The 17,871-nt window shown below is 43.3% G+C and overlaps 1 protein-coding gene across 1 annotated transcript in view; it reads left to right on the forward strand.

Moving 5' to 3' along the window:
- Window positions 1-17,871, forward strand: part of LOC126473435 (uncharacterized) — an 860,366-nt gene that overhangs the window by 599,306 nt on the left and 243,189 nt on the right. Inside the window, exon 5 of the mRNA XM_050100479.1 lies at window positions 12,344-12,444. Within this exon, the coding sequence (XP_049956436.1) occupies window positions 12,344-12,444 (101 nt within the window). The remainder of the gene's footprint in view (window positions 1-12,343; window positions 12,445-17,871) is intronic.

Genomic DNA, 17,871 nt, shown 5'->3' on the forward strand with positions numbered 1-17,871 from the left:
ACCATTTTTGGAAAATTATGTTTATTAGATCATGAATCGGCTTTCGGCTTCTCATGCCATCTTAAGATGAGACCTGAATCAAATAAATGTAAGTTTCCAGAACATCTGGAAGTGTTTCCTATTTAATAGTCCAATATGACCAAGTGTGTAGGTGTGGAGGGGTTACGGGTGCTTCTACATTGACACGACTATACGCATCATTTCCTCAATGTCACACTTATAGCTTTGTGGCGATGAATCAGAATATTCATATCACTACAGAATGACCCGTAAACTCTCCACAGTTCCGAACTTTTATCTATTTCCGGCAGTAGTTAAGTCTCCACAGAGCTCTCTCTACTCCAACTTTTTGGACGAGGCCTTCAATAGACAATCGAGATAATGAAATAATGTGATTGATTAATGAAAACAGCAGTATAGTGACTCTGACTCTACAGCGTTAATCGTTTGTTGATAGTGACTTGCGAGTCACTCAGAGCATTTACCACTAAACGGAGCGCTGCGAGATGAGAAATCTCATCTGACCCCACAGATGTAAGTAAGTATACGCTCACAGAAAACTTTGCAGAATGCCAGGGTGGAGACTCTCTCACTGTGGGACATTTAGTAATTAGACCTGATATAAGTTAGTTGCAGAAGAGTAGTGCATCCCATAGTCACCAGCGATGAAAGTCAATGACTATCAGTGCTGGTAACCTCTAAGGCATGATCCAGTAGAAAGGAAACCTCTAACGATCTAGTTTTCATTTTTCATCTTACTGTTTACTGAATAATATTTATGGTTCTTAAAGAAGTTTTGTACAGTGTATTCTTGGTCCTTAAAGAAATAAATTTTGTGAAAACCAGAGTTTTTAATAAGCTCTGACTGCCTTCCTAAATCATGTGCAGTCAGTCTTTTAGTTTGATATTGATTAGGTTTACCACACTCAGCAGAAATTTACGGTGCATAAATGGGATTATTAAAATTGGTTTCTCGAGTAGGATCGTATAAAAATCCATCACTACTTTAACTAACTTTTAACGTTCGCTTAGAAACGAAAGTGAACTACCTACTATATTCCAGACCTGAATGAAAGTTTAACTGCGAGAAAAGTTGCAGACACAACGCTTATAATTTATTACTGTGAGATGGAATTCTTTTGCAGTTTCATTAAATATCTTTTGTTCTTGTGATATTACTTAATACTGTGAAAGCGCTTAAACGATAATCCCAGCATCCTTTCCCAGAACTTCGCCGTGCACCAGCCTGCGTTGTGAAACCGTTGTTATGTCTGCAGTGCTTTTTGTATTAAAGCCCCAACTCTCTCTTTCTGGCTTCAGGTGCTCCGCGCCATCTACAGCGAAGGAAGAGCTTAATTAAGGATGTTATCACATCATCTGGCTATAGTTGTTACTCAGAATTCGAGGAATGTTCCCACAGTTGTACGAACGTGTTAAAACTCAATAAGACTGGTTTAAAATTAAAGGAGACCTACCAGGTGAACAGACGTTATCTCGTGAAAGTATAGCGTGAAAGCCTCCTTCTCTTGTTTAAATTTAATCTGAGTGCGTTAGTGGTGTGACTTCAGTGTTAATACCATGAAAATAGCCCCCTTCGTACTCAAAATTTTGGCCCATGAACGAAAAATAACGCCATCTCATTTCCATTGTCGGGATTTCAGGATGCGGAAGGAAATTCCATAGCTCACAATCGGTGAGAAATATGAGGAGGATCTTAATAATGTTTACGCAACGTAAAATCACGTCCAGTACGTCCAAAACTCCTAACACAACTTGAAAGTATATTGCCTCTTCTCTTATACAGAAAATACATTTGAGACGCGTACTCTACTTTGTATAAAAACCCACGGAAACTGCTATTTTAGTAAATGTCTGCATTGTCCTGATTATGCTATGAAAAATGCTTGATGAAAAATAATTAAATGCAATTTGAAGTAGCCTTTGGTTATTATTCAATGACGCACCAGAATTTAGTAATAAGGCTACACGTGCCCTCTAAGTGACCTAGTGCAAACAATACGAAAACTAATCAATGAAATGGAACTAAAGAACGTCATATAATCTCACATCCATGTAGTTATATTAAACAATCAGGATATTAACACGAGGCATATGACCTACAGGGTTCCCAAGTCCGAGATCCAGGTAGTAATATTAAATAAATAGGATATAAGGCATGACCTACAGGATTCTCGAGAGAGGTCAGCTTTGATGGATATGACAGGAACGATCATTTAAAAGCGTGGCCCCTAAAATACATACCTTAAGGGTTATGAGGATTTGTTCGACAGAAGAAATATGTTTCGTAGTAGTGAAGATGGACAAGGGATCACACACTGAAGCGCCAAAGAAATTCGTATAGGCATGCGTATTCAAATACACAAATATGTAAACAGACAGAATACGGAGCTGCGATCGGTAGCCCTTATTTAAGACAACAAGTGTCTGGCGCAGTTGTTAGATCGGTTACAGCTGCTAAAATGGCAGATAATCAAGATTTAAGTGAGTTTGATAGCGGTTTTATAGTCGGCACACGAGCGACGGGACCAGCATCTCCGAGGTAGCGATGATGTGAGGACTTTCCTCCACGAGCATTTCACGAGTGTACCGCGAATATCAGGAAACCGGTGAAGCATAAGATCGCTGCGGCCGGGAACAGATCCTGCAAGAACGGGGTCAACGGTGACGGAAGAGAATCGTTCAACGTGACAGAAGTGCAATCCTTCGTCAAATTGCTGAAGATTTCAATGCTGGGCCATCAAAAAGTGTCGGCGTGATAACCAGTCAACGAAAAATCATTGATAAGGGCTTTCGGAGCCGAAGGCCCACTCCTGTACCCTTGATGATTACAGGACACAAAAAGCTTTACACCTCGCCTGGCCCCGTCAACACCGGCGTTGGACTGTTCAAATGGGGTAATGGCTCTGAGCACTATGGGACTTAACTGCTGAGGTCATCAGTCCACTAGAACTTAGAACTACTTAAACCTAAGTAACCTAAGAAAATCACGCACATCCATGCCCGAGGCAGGATTCGAACCAGCGACTGTTGCGGTCACGCGGCTCCAGACTGTAGCGCCTAGAACCACTCGGCCCCTCCGGCCGGCGTTGGACTGTTGATGACTGTAAACTTGTTTCCTGGTCGGACGAGTCTCGTTTCAAATTCTATCGAGTGGATGGACGTGTACGGGTATGGAGACAACTTCATGAATCCGTGGACCCTGCATGTCAGCAGGCGACTGTTCAAGGTGGTGGAGGCTCTGTAACTGTGTGGGATGTGTGCAATTGGAGTGATGCGTCTAGATACGACTCTGATAGGTGACACGTACATGAGCAGCTTTTTGATAACCTCCTCCATTCATGTCCATTGTGCATTCCAGTGGACTTGGGCAAATCCAGCAGGACAATGCGACACCCCACAAAATTGCTTCAGAGTGGCTCCAGGAACACTCTTCCGACTTCAAACAGTTCCGCTGGCCACCAAACTTCCGACATATGAATATTATTGAGCGTATCTGGGATGCCTTGCAATGTTCTGTTGAGAAGAGATATCCACCGCCTCGTACTCTTACGGATTTATGGACAGACCTGCAGGATTCATGGTGTCAATTCCCTGCAGCACTACTAGAGACATTAGCCAAGTCCATGCCACGTCGTGCTGCGGAATTCTGCGTGCTCGCGGGAGGGACCTACACGATATTAGACAGATGTACCAGCTTCGTTGACTCTTGAGTGTAGTTCTTAATGCAGGCTCTTTAGTGCACATGTTTATTGGACATTTACTTCTTGTTCTGGCCCCTGCTAACACTTTTCAAAATACGGAAAGCACAGAGCATACAGCAGAAGTAGTTTGTATCATTTTATCGAACATGAAGACGTGCTCTAGCTCTAGCGTTTTAGGACCCATGGCTACTATAGTTTTTGGCTTCGAATTATGGCTCCTGTTACATCCCTGAATAATGACAATTCCTCCTGGGACACCCTGTATATTTACAGCTGAGCTAATGAAAGACTGTCATTGATCTTCGTTGTAGCCACGGATTTAACCTTGGTCACACAGAAAGCACATCTACAGCATGTTCTGAAATTCCCGTTACAAGCTTCTAGGACTTGTAACCGAGTACATAATATTTTGAATAGGAACCTATGTCCGGAAAAGTACCGTTTCCGTTCTACGACGGTTTCATTTCAGATGTTTAACTCATCCTCTTCTGCTCGAAGAACTGAATTAGGCGTGCCGCAGTACAGTTATTAGGTAACAATTCGAAAGCTAGCATAACAAAACATCCATTTATTACCTAATCACATTTGTTTGTGTTCCGGCGTAACATCAAGCGCCAGCCCATCGGCCTGGAACATTACAACAGAGAAGGCTGTGAGACGACGTCAGCCAACAGAACGCTGATTAGGATAACACCACGGCAGGAGCGGCCCCTATACGAAGAGAATATAAGCGCCGCTCCGCCAATCCACGGCCGGCACTAGAAGACGAACCGTCATCCAAACGCTTTAGCCGTAACTTGTGAACTGTATTATTTGCTTGCATTGAAATTGTATGTATCGAAAGACTTTCATTATTTGTATGTCGCCATTTGCTTGCGATCCATCTTCGTAAATACGAAAGTTTAAAAATTGTCAATTTTACTTACCGTAAAAAACTCTGTTAGTAAGGTTTGCTTAAATTGTTGTCTAGCTATCGGAAAAAAACAGTTTCCTAGGCATCCTGTACTAGACGAGTTGGCAGGATACGACAGTTTGTACTAACACCTCAACATTACATGTTTACATTATTCCAAAACAAAAGCATTCTGCACGTACAGTGCGAAATGCTTAAGTTTTAATGCAAACAAATGTGCTTAAGTGATAAATGAATGTTTCTTTAACTTCCCTTTTAAATTGTTACATAATAATAGTAAAGCTTTCCGGATATGGGTTCCTATTGAAAATATTACGTACTCACCTCCTATAACTTCTAGAAGTTTGTAACGGAAATTTCCGAACACCCTGTATAAAGCTAAGAATATTGCGCCAAAAGAGGCAACGTTCTCACCACAAATTACTGGAATTAACAAACAGAACGATGAAATTTACAGACAGCATGCACACGTGTAGAAGCATGCCAGTAGCCCAAGCCGTCAGCGAAAGAAGAACGTTGCTCGAACAGGATGCTTTGTCTCCGTCCGCATGACCTATCAAACTCAAAACTACAGCTTGTATTGTGTTGTATTGTACTGTAATGGAAAGGGAGACCTACAAACGACTGAGAGACATCGTCCCCGCCGTAACCCTCAGTGGTTCACAACCCCACAACAGGCCACGGAGTTCCACTCATTCCCCCCCCCCCCCCCCTCCACACCGAAGCCAGGGCTATTGTGCGATTCCCCCCCCCCCCCCCCACTCCCTCTCCGCCCCTTCCCCCTGGGAACGTCACGCACCAGACGAATATAACCCCAAATGTTTGCGTGGTAGAACAATTATGGGGTACGCGTACATGGAGACAGTGTTTGCGCAGCAGTCGCCGACCGACTTAGTGTAATAAGGGATATCAGTCCGCAATCGCCGACGCAGACGGAAAACCGCCTTAAAGACCATCCACAGGCTGCCTGGCACACGGGACCTCTCCACTAATCCGCCGCGCGCATTCGTGCCGGGGACCAGTAAGCCTTCCTGCCCGGAAAGTAGTGCGTTAGATTGCACGGCTAACCGGGCGCGCTAAACTACAGCTTACATATACGATTTCGCAATGCAGTCAATGATATGAGTTCCCTAGCAGATGTAAACAGGGCATAACGAGTCCTTGTGCCTCGCCTGCAACTTACAACTTACGTAAAGGTACGTTACGTGAAAGACGTTTCCGAGCAGATGGCGATGCAATGGAAGCTCTTAAACACAGCTATTAGACCCTAGAGTTGAGTTCTGTTTGAATAGTACCTGTGTAGTTCAAAATAGAAACTCGCCCACATTGGCTACATTCACCTACATAATGGATGTTGTTGTCTGAGTCATGCTGCTGCCATGTTTAAATAAACAGCAGTAAATTCCATTTTGGATTTTATTTATACTAGAAATAAGAGCTAGGGACAAAATCCGTTCATTATGGAGGTTAAGTAATCTATTTACAACAGAGACGTGTTTACCTCACTTCCGAAATGTCATGTTTTCTACACGGTGACTGGAATGTGATCGTGAATCCTATCTCCCAATATCGTAGTTTGCACACTATCCATTTTATCCTCGATTTTAGCTTGAATTAACAATCAACTAATAGAACTTTCATCAGAAATGTGCCTGATTTAGAACGGTCAGAAGCAGTAAAAAGGTACTTTTGCCTCAAAGCCATCTACTTTCGACTGGTTTGGCGCTGACTGCGAGAGATAATTTTAGAAATCCCACACAAGCAACACCGAATCTGTTATGTCAAACTGTTATTAGAGAAAACGAGACGGTCATGTTATTTTCACATTAAACAGTTTTATCCCGACTGTTATCCCGTATATTTATCAAACAGTTTTTTCTTGTATTCTAATAAAATACAGCGAATATTACGCCGTATTCGCTTGTTTTAGTTCCGCCTGAAGGTCGTGTCGCTTGGCTGTCCGTCGCTGCAGTAACACGAACGACGGAGTGGAGTGGCGACGCATAAAAATTTATTAAATCAACTATCGGCCCTATACTAAATGTTGAAAATACCTGGAAACGAAAAACAGCGATGGCATAGCCATTATTTCTCCTCTCGGTGAAATTACTTGGAAACGAAAAACTGCGCTATGACAACCAATATTTAATTTAAAAAGAATCACTAGAATACCACAGACACGCTTCATTAAGAGTCCCTACATTTTTTATTTTGCTCACATCAAAACTTGAGATTTGGACATTGCATTTGTTAGTATCAACATCTGAAAAAAATTTCTCATAGTTTGCACAATCATAATTTCGATGATAAGTTCACGTTACTCGGATTTCTACATGCATATCTGCCCCTACATAATTACTTTTCAGCGCTTGAGACCTCCAAACTCCATCTATTATGTTGCAGTCGCGAATGGCGTCTGGGGGATGTGGGCACATGGATTAAAATACGAAAATAATGCTTTCTGTGCTAGGTTTGATTTTTCCTCCGTTTATCATGGCGACGATTATTACTCCCTGTGTGAGTGGGAAGCAATGAAATATGTTGACATTAGGAGACGAATGTTGTTGAGGAAATTTTTGGAAGGAGAATTCGACACAGTTAAATGCACTTTTGCTTTAATGAGTGCCGTCCAAACCTTCTGACCCTGATTCGTGATAACACAACACGCTTAACCACTCCTTCAAATTTTTCGTTGTCTTCTGTCAATTCTATCCGGTAAAGACCCCGTACTGTGCAGCAATACTCCAGAAGATGACCGAGAAGTGTAGCGCAAGCAGTTTCTTTAGAGTATTTGTCGCAGCTTCTCAGTGCTCTGCCATCAAAATGCAGTGTTTGTTTCGCCTTCCCTACACTATTTTCTGTATGATCGTTCTCATTTAATTTGTTCTTAACTGCAATCATTTGATATATATAATTAGATCGACAAACTCTAAATTTCTGTCGTTTACCATGTAAAAGAAATTTAATGGAATTTCATTAATACTCTTGAGGAGGAGGTAACCATTTTTTATCGTTCACAGTGAGATGTTCTCCACACCATTCAAGCATTATTTTCGTATTTTAATCCATGTTGATCATTTGTTGAATTCAGAACTCGCTAAGCGATGGTAATCATCTTCAAACAACCTAAGAGGATTCCTCAGATTGTCTCTAAATATACTGGGCGTCTCTCCAATGGAGCATCAGGCGCAATGTTTCGGCAGATACGTGAAGTTTCGTTTTTGCAACGTGTAGATGGAATCAGCCCAAACAAATCGTGTTCATCACGTCTTTCATACGACGCCCGGCGTCAAAGAACAGCGTCAGTTTATGTCACATTACAAACAAAATGGTTCTTAAATCTAAATATTTTGCCTGCCCTGTCGATAGAGCGGTCCCTAGCTAGTCTAACGCGTGATTCGCTTTATCAGTATGTATTAAGAATGAGAGTAAAACATGAAGAATAGTCCGTACTCCAATAGCGACTGAGCAGCGAGCCTGCTTTGTGGTGCATGCGTGGGGACGCAACTTTAATTTAGAAGCCTCGTGTGAGAGCGGTGTGAAGAGCATTTTGAAAATCTAGATACATGAAATCAACTTCAGTTTTTCTGTCGCTCATACTCCGTGCAAATAGAGGGCGAGCTGTGTTTCGCAAAAACGGTACTTACTGGTAACAGGAAAGATATATAGGCCAGAAGTATGCATAGCAGTGTAATGCGGTGAAGGTGCCGACTTAACATCCAAATGTCTGTCAATTTGCAACATTAGGTATGTTGTAAAATGTTTCCTGATAGATTAAAGGACAGTATGGGTGACCAAACTCAGGTCCTAGCCTTTCATCGACAATACTGTTAGGAACTCAGCTATCCTTGCATGCTTCATGTTTCCCGGCTCTAATCCTTGAAACCATCGATTTGCCAGTACCGCTGTAGTACTCTTCCAGAGCCCAAAGATACTTTCCTCCATAAACTACTGGACATTAAAGCTGCAACACTACAAAGTGTACGAAACAAAGAAATTAAAGTTACTGTGTGTTTTCAGTACAGTAGAAGGAATATACAATTAAATTTTTGTGTAATTTTGGGTTATAAAGTGTGCGGAAATACACTGATCAGTCAGAAAATTATGGCCACTGACCTACTGTCGATATAAACCCATCCAGGTGACAGCAGCGTCAGCTGGCCGAGTATGATGACCCGGAGACTAGGCACGAGAATTTCGGAAACTGCACGATTTGTCGGGTGTTCGAACAGTGTTGTGGAGAATGTCTTCAACATGTGGTGAAACCAAGGTGGAAGCACGTCCAGACGTCGTGGGATTGGGCGGTGACCCTTCATTACAGATGTCGCGCAGACTGGTGTAACTGGACAGGTGATGAATTGTGGTGGAACTAACATAAGACTTTACGCCATGACATCGTCAGACCGTTGCATGGTCTGATGAATTGCGGTACCATACCTATGGGACGGAGCGAACCCGTCGTCTTCCAGGGCAACAGCTCCTTGACACCTATACTGCGGGACTGAGACAAGCTGGCAGCGGCTCCACTGTGCTCTGGGAAACATTCATGTGAGCATCCACGGGCCCAGTGTATCTCGTGCAAGGCTCCATGTTGGCCAAGCAGTATCGTACACCTATTGCAGACCATGTACACTTCTTCATGGCGATCATGTTTCAGTACGGCAGTGGCATTTTTCAACAAGATAATGCGCCATGTCACAAGGTCAGGAGTGTGATGGTGCGTTTCGCGGAAGACAGTAGCTTTTTCTAATTTGTGTGCTGTCCACCGCCCCCCCTCCACCCCCAACTCACCAGATCTGAACACATTTGGGATGTGATTGAATGTGACGTTAGACCTCAGTGTCTCCCTCCACGGAATTTACGGGAATTAAGTGACTTTTGTGTGCAGATGTCGTGCCAACTCCCTCAAGCGACCTACGAAGGCCTCATTGCTTGAAGCCACGATTCATCGCAGCTGTTATGTCAAAGGTCACATACCGGCTATTAGCTAGGTGAAGCTGGTATCTGTACAGATATCATTGGTGATCTTGCAGCTCTCGAAGAATGGAGTTATAATGAAAAATAGACCTTTCGCTGCTTACAGGCGTTGATAAATATCAACGGGGACAGTCGAAAAATATGTGCCCCGACCCCAACTCGAACCAGAGACCTCCTGCTTACATGGCAGATGCTCTATCCGACTGAGCCATCGAGGACACAGTCGATAGTGCGACTGCAGGGACTTATCCCTGGCACGCTCCCCGTGAGGCCCACACTTTCCAACTTTCTGTCCACACACTACATTTGTAGTGCCCCTGCCGACTATACTCATTACTTGCGGCAGTCAATGTACCGATTCCCGTAAGAGTTCGGGCAGTAGACGGCTCCATTTGCACCATCAACAGAACAGGCTATGCTAACGGTATACTACGCCTTCCACATCGCTTACAACGGGTTCTACACAACGCTGGTGACTACTTTGAAGGACAGTAACAGGTGCATACATGGAACTCTTTTGTATCGGTTGTGAACAAATTATTGCCACTATTTAAGTTCCAACCCTCGTATCTCACATGAACTTTGGGCTTTTCGCATGTGTCACTGCTGTTTGAAGGGTCTTGGGTTAAGTCGCAGGGTGTCCCACTTTGACAGCATTGCAGAGGAATTGTGGAGACTCCTCTGCGCCTAATTTCAAGCTTCTGCGTCCTAACAGGAAAAAATTATGGGACTTCAAGAAAGTGGAATTTTCATTGCGTTACGCAGTGTACTTAGATTTTGGCTTTAGAAAAGGTAAAGGGACCAGAGAGGCAATTCTGTCGTAGCGATTGATGATGGAAGCAAGACTGAAGAAAAATCAAGACGCGTTCGTAGGATTTGTCGAACTTGAAAAAGCGTTCGACAGTGTAAAATAATGCAAAATGTTCGAAATTCTGAGAAAAATAGCGGTAAGCTATAGGGAGCCAAGAAGGAATAATAAGGGTGGACGACCAAGAACAAAGTGCTCGTATTAAAAACAGTGTAAGACAGGGATGCAGTCTTTCGTTCCTTCAGTTCAATCTATACACCGAAGAATCAATGATGGAACTAAAGGAAAGGTTCAGGAGTGGAATTAAAATTCAAAGTGGAAGGATCTTTTGATAGGTTCGCTGATGAAATTGCTAACCTGAGTGAAAGTGAAGAATAATTACATGATTTGCTGAATGGAATGAACAGTCTAATGAGTACAGAATATGAATTGAGAGTAAGTCGAAGAAAGGTGAATGTAATGAGAAGTAGCAGAAATGAGAACAGCGACAAACTTAACAACATGACTGATGGTCATGAAATAGATGAAGTTAAGGAGTTCTGCTACCTCAGGGAGCAAAATAACCAACGACGGACGGAGCAAGGAGAATATCAAAAGCAGACTAGCATAAGGGCATTCCTGGCCAAGAGAAGTATCCTACTATCAAACATAGGCCTTAATTTGAGGAAGAAATTTCTGATAATGCACGTCTGGCGTACAGCATGGTATGGTAGTGAAACATGGACTGTGGGAATGCAAAGTTATGTCTGCTGCCAAAGAGGTGTCCTGGTGGAAGAGGCCCGTGCCTGCAGCTTCGGAACTTTGTAGTGTCGTTGGATGACGGATCTAGACATTCGTTCCTATCCTTGATTTTTCCTCAAGACAAGCCTCTACAACACCTCAAAATTTGTCAATAAATTTCTGGAATACCCTTTGTACACAGCGTTACAGCTGCCCCTACTGATGGGTTTTATGCAACCCGCATCGCCTTCAAACGTCACGCATAATGTTTTCACTTTCTCTCGCTAGCTACACTCGACTTACTCTACCACTCAGACATGAACACACAACTGAAAAATTTAGGAAGACTCAAATCTTCAACATATTTTCTCAGGCACTAGTTTATACAAGACATTCACTACTGCCGTCCTGATTCAATCCAGTTAAGCATGTCAGTGCGCTGGATCCGAATCAGCGGTACTGTAGGACAATAAACCACAGTATCGATTGGCCACGATCCTGCCAATGTCGAATTCAACATGTACGAGTAAACATTTCTTCTTCTTCGACGGTGCAAAACATGATTTTCTCACAAACAGCAATCAAATTTGATTTCTGAATAAGATACCCTTCGTGTAATCTTTCCCCATGAACATAATGTTAGTGTCGTTAATCATACCTACTTAGAGTGGCCGCACTAATATGCTTATCATTTGCACATCCGAACTTGTAGTACACCTGAGGCCGGTTTGACACTTGTTGAACATCGCCTCCGTAGTGCTGCTGCCTTAGTGATCAGCAGTCTACCTTGCTGTATTAACATTCCAGAGTTAAAGGATACACTATTGCACGCTGAGCATTGCTGTGAACAAATGAGAAAAAATTGTCTGAAATTCGTTTATATCAGCGGAACTGTGCCGTACACTCCCAAATGGAGACACAGTAATACTCTGAACGACTCACCTGTATGTTATTCCAATGTAGATGTCCTTCTTGACAGAAAAGACAAAACACTATAATCCTCTCTCTATGGGTATGGGGCTGCCAGCACCCTCAGTGACTCATATGCAGCACTGAACAGTTAATAAGTCGGCCCGTGGTACACTGTCTAGCGACACACTTGGAGGAACAGCAAGTGATTCTAGTCCCTGTACTGAGTTAGATTTAAAATAATCTAGTTGTACAGCACTGGTAAAGAAGTGATATATTTTATTTTCGTTTCAGAGGGCCGCTTACCTAAAGGCTACTTCCTGAAAGTGAAGTCCATCAATGACTCCCATGAGTACTGTGAAATAATGGACTTCATGGAGGACATAAACAACACGGTGAGTGGCAGCTTCACCTTTATCTCTTACCCTTTGTCTCTTACTCTATGTGATTATTGTGCTTGTGTGGCTATAGTACCTCTTATTGTCATACGCAAACATGACATAGAGTCGCCCAAAACTTTTTCTTTCTTTTTTGAGGTTCTGTATATCTATCGATATAAACGGAATCCTTATGTTACCACCACTTTATTTGTCTCTCCGTCTGCTTAGAACCATTTTTCGCAGGAACGAGTATAGGTATGAATTTGAAATTTATGTCATATGCTAAGGTCTACAGTTCCTTGGTGGTGTAGAGCATTTAAACTGCTAGGTTTATGCAGTAAAAAGATAGGCTCATTTATGTCGCACATTTTGATACTCACAAATTCACTCATCAGAACCTACAGAATCTACATAATTAAGTCTGTGCACAACCATCAGAAAGCGGGTCGTGTTCGCACTTGTCCAGCTTTCGTGAAACACATTCCATTTGCTGATGGGCTCCTCGTGATAACAGCCGAGCAATCTGGTCGACGAATAGCAACGCTTCGGTAAGATTAATTGGTGCCATCTCCTCTATTCACCAAGAAATAAGAAATTTGTTGAAATGATTCAGCACATCAATCAGAGCAGATATAGCGTGAAAAACAATTTCCCGTACAAGGAATGTAGCCATGCGATGTCTGCCTATTTTTGTAAGTAGTGTCTTGAAACCTGCCGAGCACTTTACTCTCACTTCTATCTTCTAATATCTGTTAATCTACTTGCCGCAAATACAAACACTGCTCAGCTCCAAACATGCAGTTTCACTTTAAATGCGAACATTTTAGGTTAGGCTTCACCCTGACTGTTATTGACATCGAATGAAACATCAAGTTTACTGTTACCAGTCACTGTTTATTTATATCCACGACGTGTTTCGTAGGTTTAAAACTCATTTTACAGGTGATGTGTTACGATGGAGAAAGGAACCTGTGACCATTGTAAAAAAATGGCTCTGAGAACTATGGGACTCAACTGCTGAGGTCATTAGTCCCCTAGAACTTAGAACTAGTTAAACCTAACTAACCTAAGGACATCACAAACATCCATGCCCGAGGCAGGATTCGAACCTGCGACCGTAGCGGTCTTGCGGTTCCAGACTGCAGCGCCTTTAACCGCACGGCCACTTCGGCCGGCTGTGTGACCATTGTAGACTGAGCCAAAAATTATCCCAAAATCTTAACGCAACATGTCGCACGAACACATATAAATCCACCTCATGATGGAGTCTTAAACGTTCGAACCGCATCGTGGGTATAAACTCTTTGTTTCATTCGACATGCAGTTCCCGTAATGCCTTTCAGTACTTTAGGTCAGCAAAACTGTATGTATGTGCAACGTCTCGCTTCAGAATAACTTTGTACTATGCAGTATGACATTTCGAATCTTGTGGGTCCATCGACAGATGCTTTGGATCAGCTTCTTCATATCCTTTCGTATAGTTTATTACATATAGTGTTAAAAGGACTTAGAACACAGACAAAGAATGTTAGTATAAAAATAAGTTTCTGTTATGGACGGAAGGATTTATTAGCAGTGTGCAAACGTCAAACACCCGCTGGAACACAGAAAATACTGTAATACAACACAGTAACCTCGCAACCGTTAAGGGCGCTACACGTTATAAACATTTGATCGCAACGAACTAAAGATAGCAGCGTACGAAGATGCTGATTGTAGCTACATTTAAATTTGTAAACTTACAGGGAACAAACTGTTGTACGTTAAGGCTTAAACGCTGGAGATGGAAAACATGTTAACCGCAGCCCACCGCGACGCGGTAATGATGTTAGGAAGTATTCGGCTAACAGCTGGTAAAATTGTTTATGAAAACACATCACCTCGGTTCCGAGAGTTCCAGAACCTGCGTAGAAAATCGGAATAGATATCAACATAAACATCATTTCCGACCTTTATATTCCTCATGAAAACCACACATTGCATGTTGTACCACCATACAGCGAGGCCTTCAGAGGTGGTGGTCCAGACTGCTGCGCACACTTGTATCTGTAATAGCCAGTAGTACGTCCTCTTGCATTGATCCGTACCTGTATTCTTCGTTGCATACTATCCACAAGTTCATCAAGGCACTGTTGGTCCAGATTGTTCCACTCCTCAATGGTGATGCGGCGTAGATCCCTCAGAGTGGTTGGTGTGTCACGTCGTCCATAAACGGCCGTTAGACAGTATGTCTAAGGCGTTCAGCCCGACCAGGTTGCCTCCAAAGACGTCTCCGACGATTTTCTGGTCATATGCGACACTCATCGGTGAACAGAACTTGATGGCAATCCTGAGCGGTCCATTCGACATGCTACTGGGTCCATATGTACCGCTCTCCATGTTATTGTGGTTGCAAAGATTGGCCTCGCCATGGACGTCGGGAGTGAAGTTGCTCATCATGCAGCTTGTTGCGCACAGTTTGAGTCGTAACACGACGTCCTGTGGCTGCACGAAAGGCGTTATTCAACATGGTGGCTTTGCTATGAAGGTTCCTCCGAGCCATAATGCGTAGGTAGCGGTCATCCACTGCAGTAGTAGCCCTTGGGCGGACTGAGTAAGTTAGGTCATCGACAGTTCCTGTCTCTCTGTATCTACTCCATGTCCGAACAACATCGCTTTGGTTCACTCCGAGGCGCCTGGACACTTCCCTTGTTGAGAGCCCTTCCTGACACAAAGTAGCAATGCAGACGCGATCGAAAAGCGGTATTGACCTTCTAGGCATGGTTGAACTATAGACAACACGAGACGTGTACCTCCTTCCTGGTGGAATGACTTGAACTGATCGGCTGTCGGATCCTTTCCGTCTAATAGGCGCTGGTCGTCCATGGTTGTTTACATCTTTGAGCGAGTTTAGTGACGTCTCAGAATAGTCAAAGGGGACTGTGTCTGTGATACAATATCCACAGTCAAAGTTTGTGTTCAGGAGTTTTGGGAACCGGGTTGATGCAAAACTTTTTTTGGTGTGGTTGTAAAATAGTTTGTTACGCAGTAAGGTAGGTACACAGGGTGCCCCAGGAGGAGTGGACGATATTGAGGGATGTAACAGGATCGATCATTAGTATCAAAAAGTATAGTAAACAAGAAGCTCAAAGGTAGACGTCTGAAGATCTATGAGCAATTGTTCATCTTAGATATTGTGAAACACGTCACTTCTACTGACCAAGTGTTCATAGCTCTTAAGTCAAGCATTTCAGAGCCCATGTTTACTACACAGTTTTCTGCTGTCTTGTTTCATACCACCCCGTAGCAACATATGGAAAGCAGAGAGCTTTCAGTAGAAGAGATAGGGTTTACAGTATCGAAATGAAGTGCTGAAAGCTCTGGAGATATCCATTTTAGAGCCAATGTTTACCAGACTTTTTGGCTTCGAATAATAGTTCCTGTTATACCCCCGTATATAGACCACTTGTCCTGGGGCAACCCGTATAAGTGGTGCAGAGACAAACGCAGAATCATTCCAGCGAAAATACGGTCCGCAAATCGGAAAAGCCACTGACTTATAACGTAGCGACTTTCTTATGGTCCAGCACATAGGTACGAGCATCTCGGAAAAGCCGAAGATAATCCGTTGTTCGCGTGATACTACCGCGAGCGTCTATGGCAGTCGTTGGACCGTGACACCACGATTGGTGACTAGATGCTCGAGGTACGCAACACAAAATGTGGAGGTCGGAGGCTTGACAGTCCTGTAAGGCAGGAGAGACGATGACCTGTAAGCAGATGCCGACGACTGAGTGCAATGCACGTGCCGGATCACTCAGTTCAGCTCAAATTGCTACATATGGGGATCCGCAGCAGACGATGTTCCCACTTTGACACATAGATATCATCAGTTAGACAAGATCATAGAGACTGGAGAGTGGTAACATGTGACCTGGTTTTGTTACATCAGGTCGGTGGTTGTGCCCGAAAACCCGTTACCCAGGTGAACGGCTGCTCAAAACAGGCACCACGCCACTGACGCAGGCAGTGATATTATGGCAACTGCAGACTAGTGAACGTGACTGTGGACCACCTTCACCCCTTCATGCATGAAGTCTTCCATGGCGACGATGGCGCCTTCCAATAGGATAAATGTCCACGCTGCAAGGCTAGATTCCTGTTATAGTGGTCTGAGGAAGGTGACAGGGGACTCACATTCATGTCTTGACCAGCAAACTCGCTCGGTCTGAAGACTTCTGAGATGTTATCGGGCGCCTATTCGACCCGCCCCCCCCCCCCCCCGCCCCCCATCAGCTCATAATTTACGAGAACTACAGTGAGATATACGTAGACATCTGGTACTACATACCTCCGGAAAAATACTCAGGAATTGCCGACTCCATGCCACATAGAATCGCTGTTGTGTAGCGTATCAAAGGTGGACCGACACGTTATTAACCAGCTGGATATAATGTGTTGGCTTATCAGAGACTAGAAGCACTAATCAATTTAGCAATATAGTGTTTCATCCAAAATTGTGAAGTACGCAGCAGAAGGGAAAAATTAATGAATAATATTGGCTGTGAAATTGAGTTTACTAATTCATCGTAATTTGTGGCTGAAGATGGGTTATTACGTACATTCATTTAAATTACCACCCTCATGGTCCTTTTCATGCCAGTTTATAAAATTCACACTCACTGTAGATTTTTTATAGTTAGGGTTACGTACTTCAGACGGTAAAAATGGAACCCCTACAGGGTCATTTTGTTGTCCGTCTGTCTGTCTGTCCATACGACTGTTCAAAACCTTTTTCTCAGGAATGGGTAGATAGATCAAGTTAATACTTATATCACATACTAAGATCTGTCTTCCCTCGGCAGTGTAATAAATGTTAGCTTCTATGTCAGTGCAATCAGAAGATACGGCCACTTACGTCACATACTTTGATCTACATCTACTTCTACATAGAAACTTCGCAATCCATTGTAAGCTGCATGGCGAAGGGAACCCTGTACCCCTACTTGCCGTTTCCCCTCCTGTTCCACTCGCAATTAGAGCTAGGAAAAAAAGATTCTCTATACGCTTCCGTATGAGCCCTAATTCCTCGTATCTAATCTTCGTGTTCCTTACGCACGATGTGTGTTGGCTGCAGCAGAATCCTCTGGCAGTCAGCTTCCAAATGCCGGTCCTCTAAATTTTCTCAACAGTATTTCCCGAGAAGAACTGCGCCTTCCCTCCTGGGAATCGCATCTGAGTTCCCAAAGCATCTCGGTAACACTTACCTTTTGCTCGAACCTACCGGTAACAAATCTAGCAGCCCTCCTCTGAACTGATTCGATGTCTTCTTTCAATCCGACCTGGTGCAGATCACAAACACTCGAACAGTACATAACAATAGGTCCACCAGCATCCTATATGCGGTTTCCTTTACAGGTGAACCACTCTTCCCTAAAATTCTCCCAATAAACCAAAGTCGAC

Source organism: Schistocerca serialis, chromosome 4 (genome assembly GCF_023864345.2).
Source record: "Schistocerca serialis cubense isolate TAMUIC-IGC-003099 chromosome 4, iqSchSeri2.2, whole genome shotgun sequence".
NCBI classification, from domain to species: domain Eukaryota; kingdom Metazoa; phylum Arthropoda; class Insecta; order Orthoptera; family Acrididae; genus Schistocerca; species Schistocerca serialis.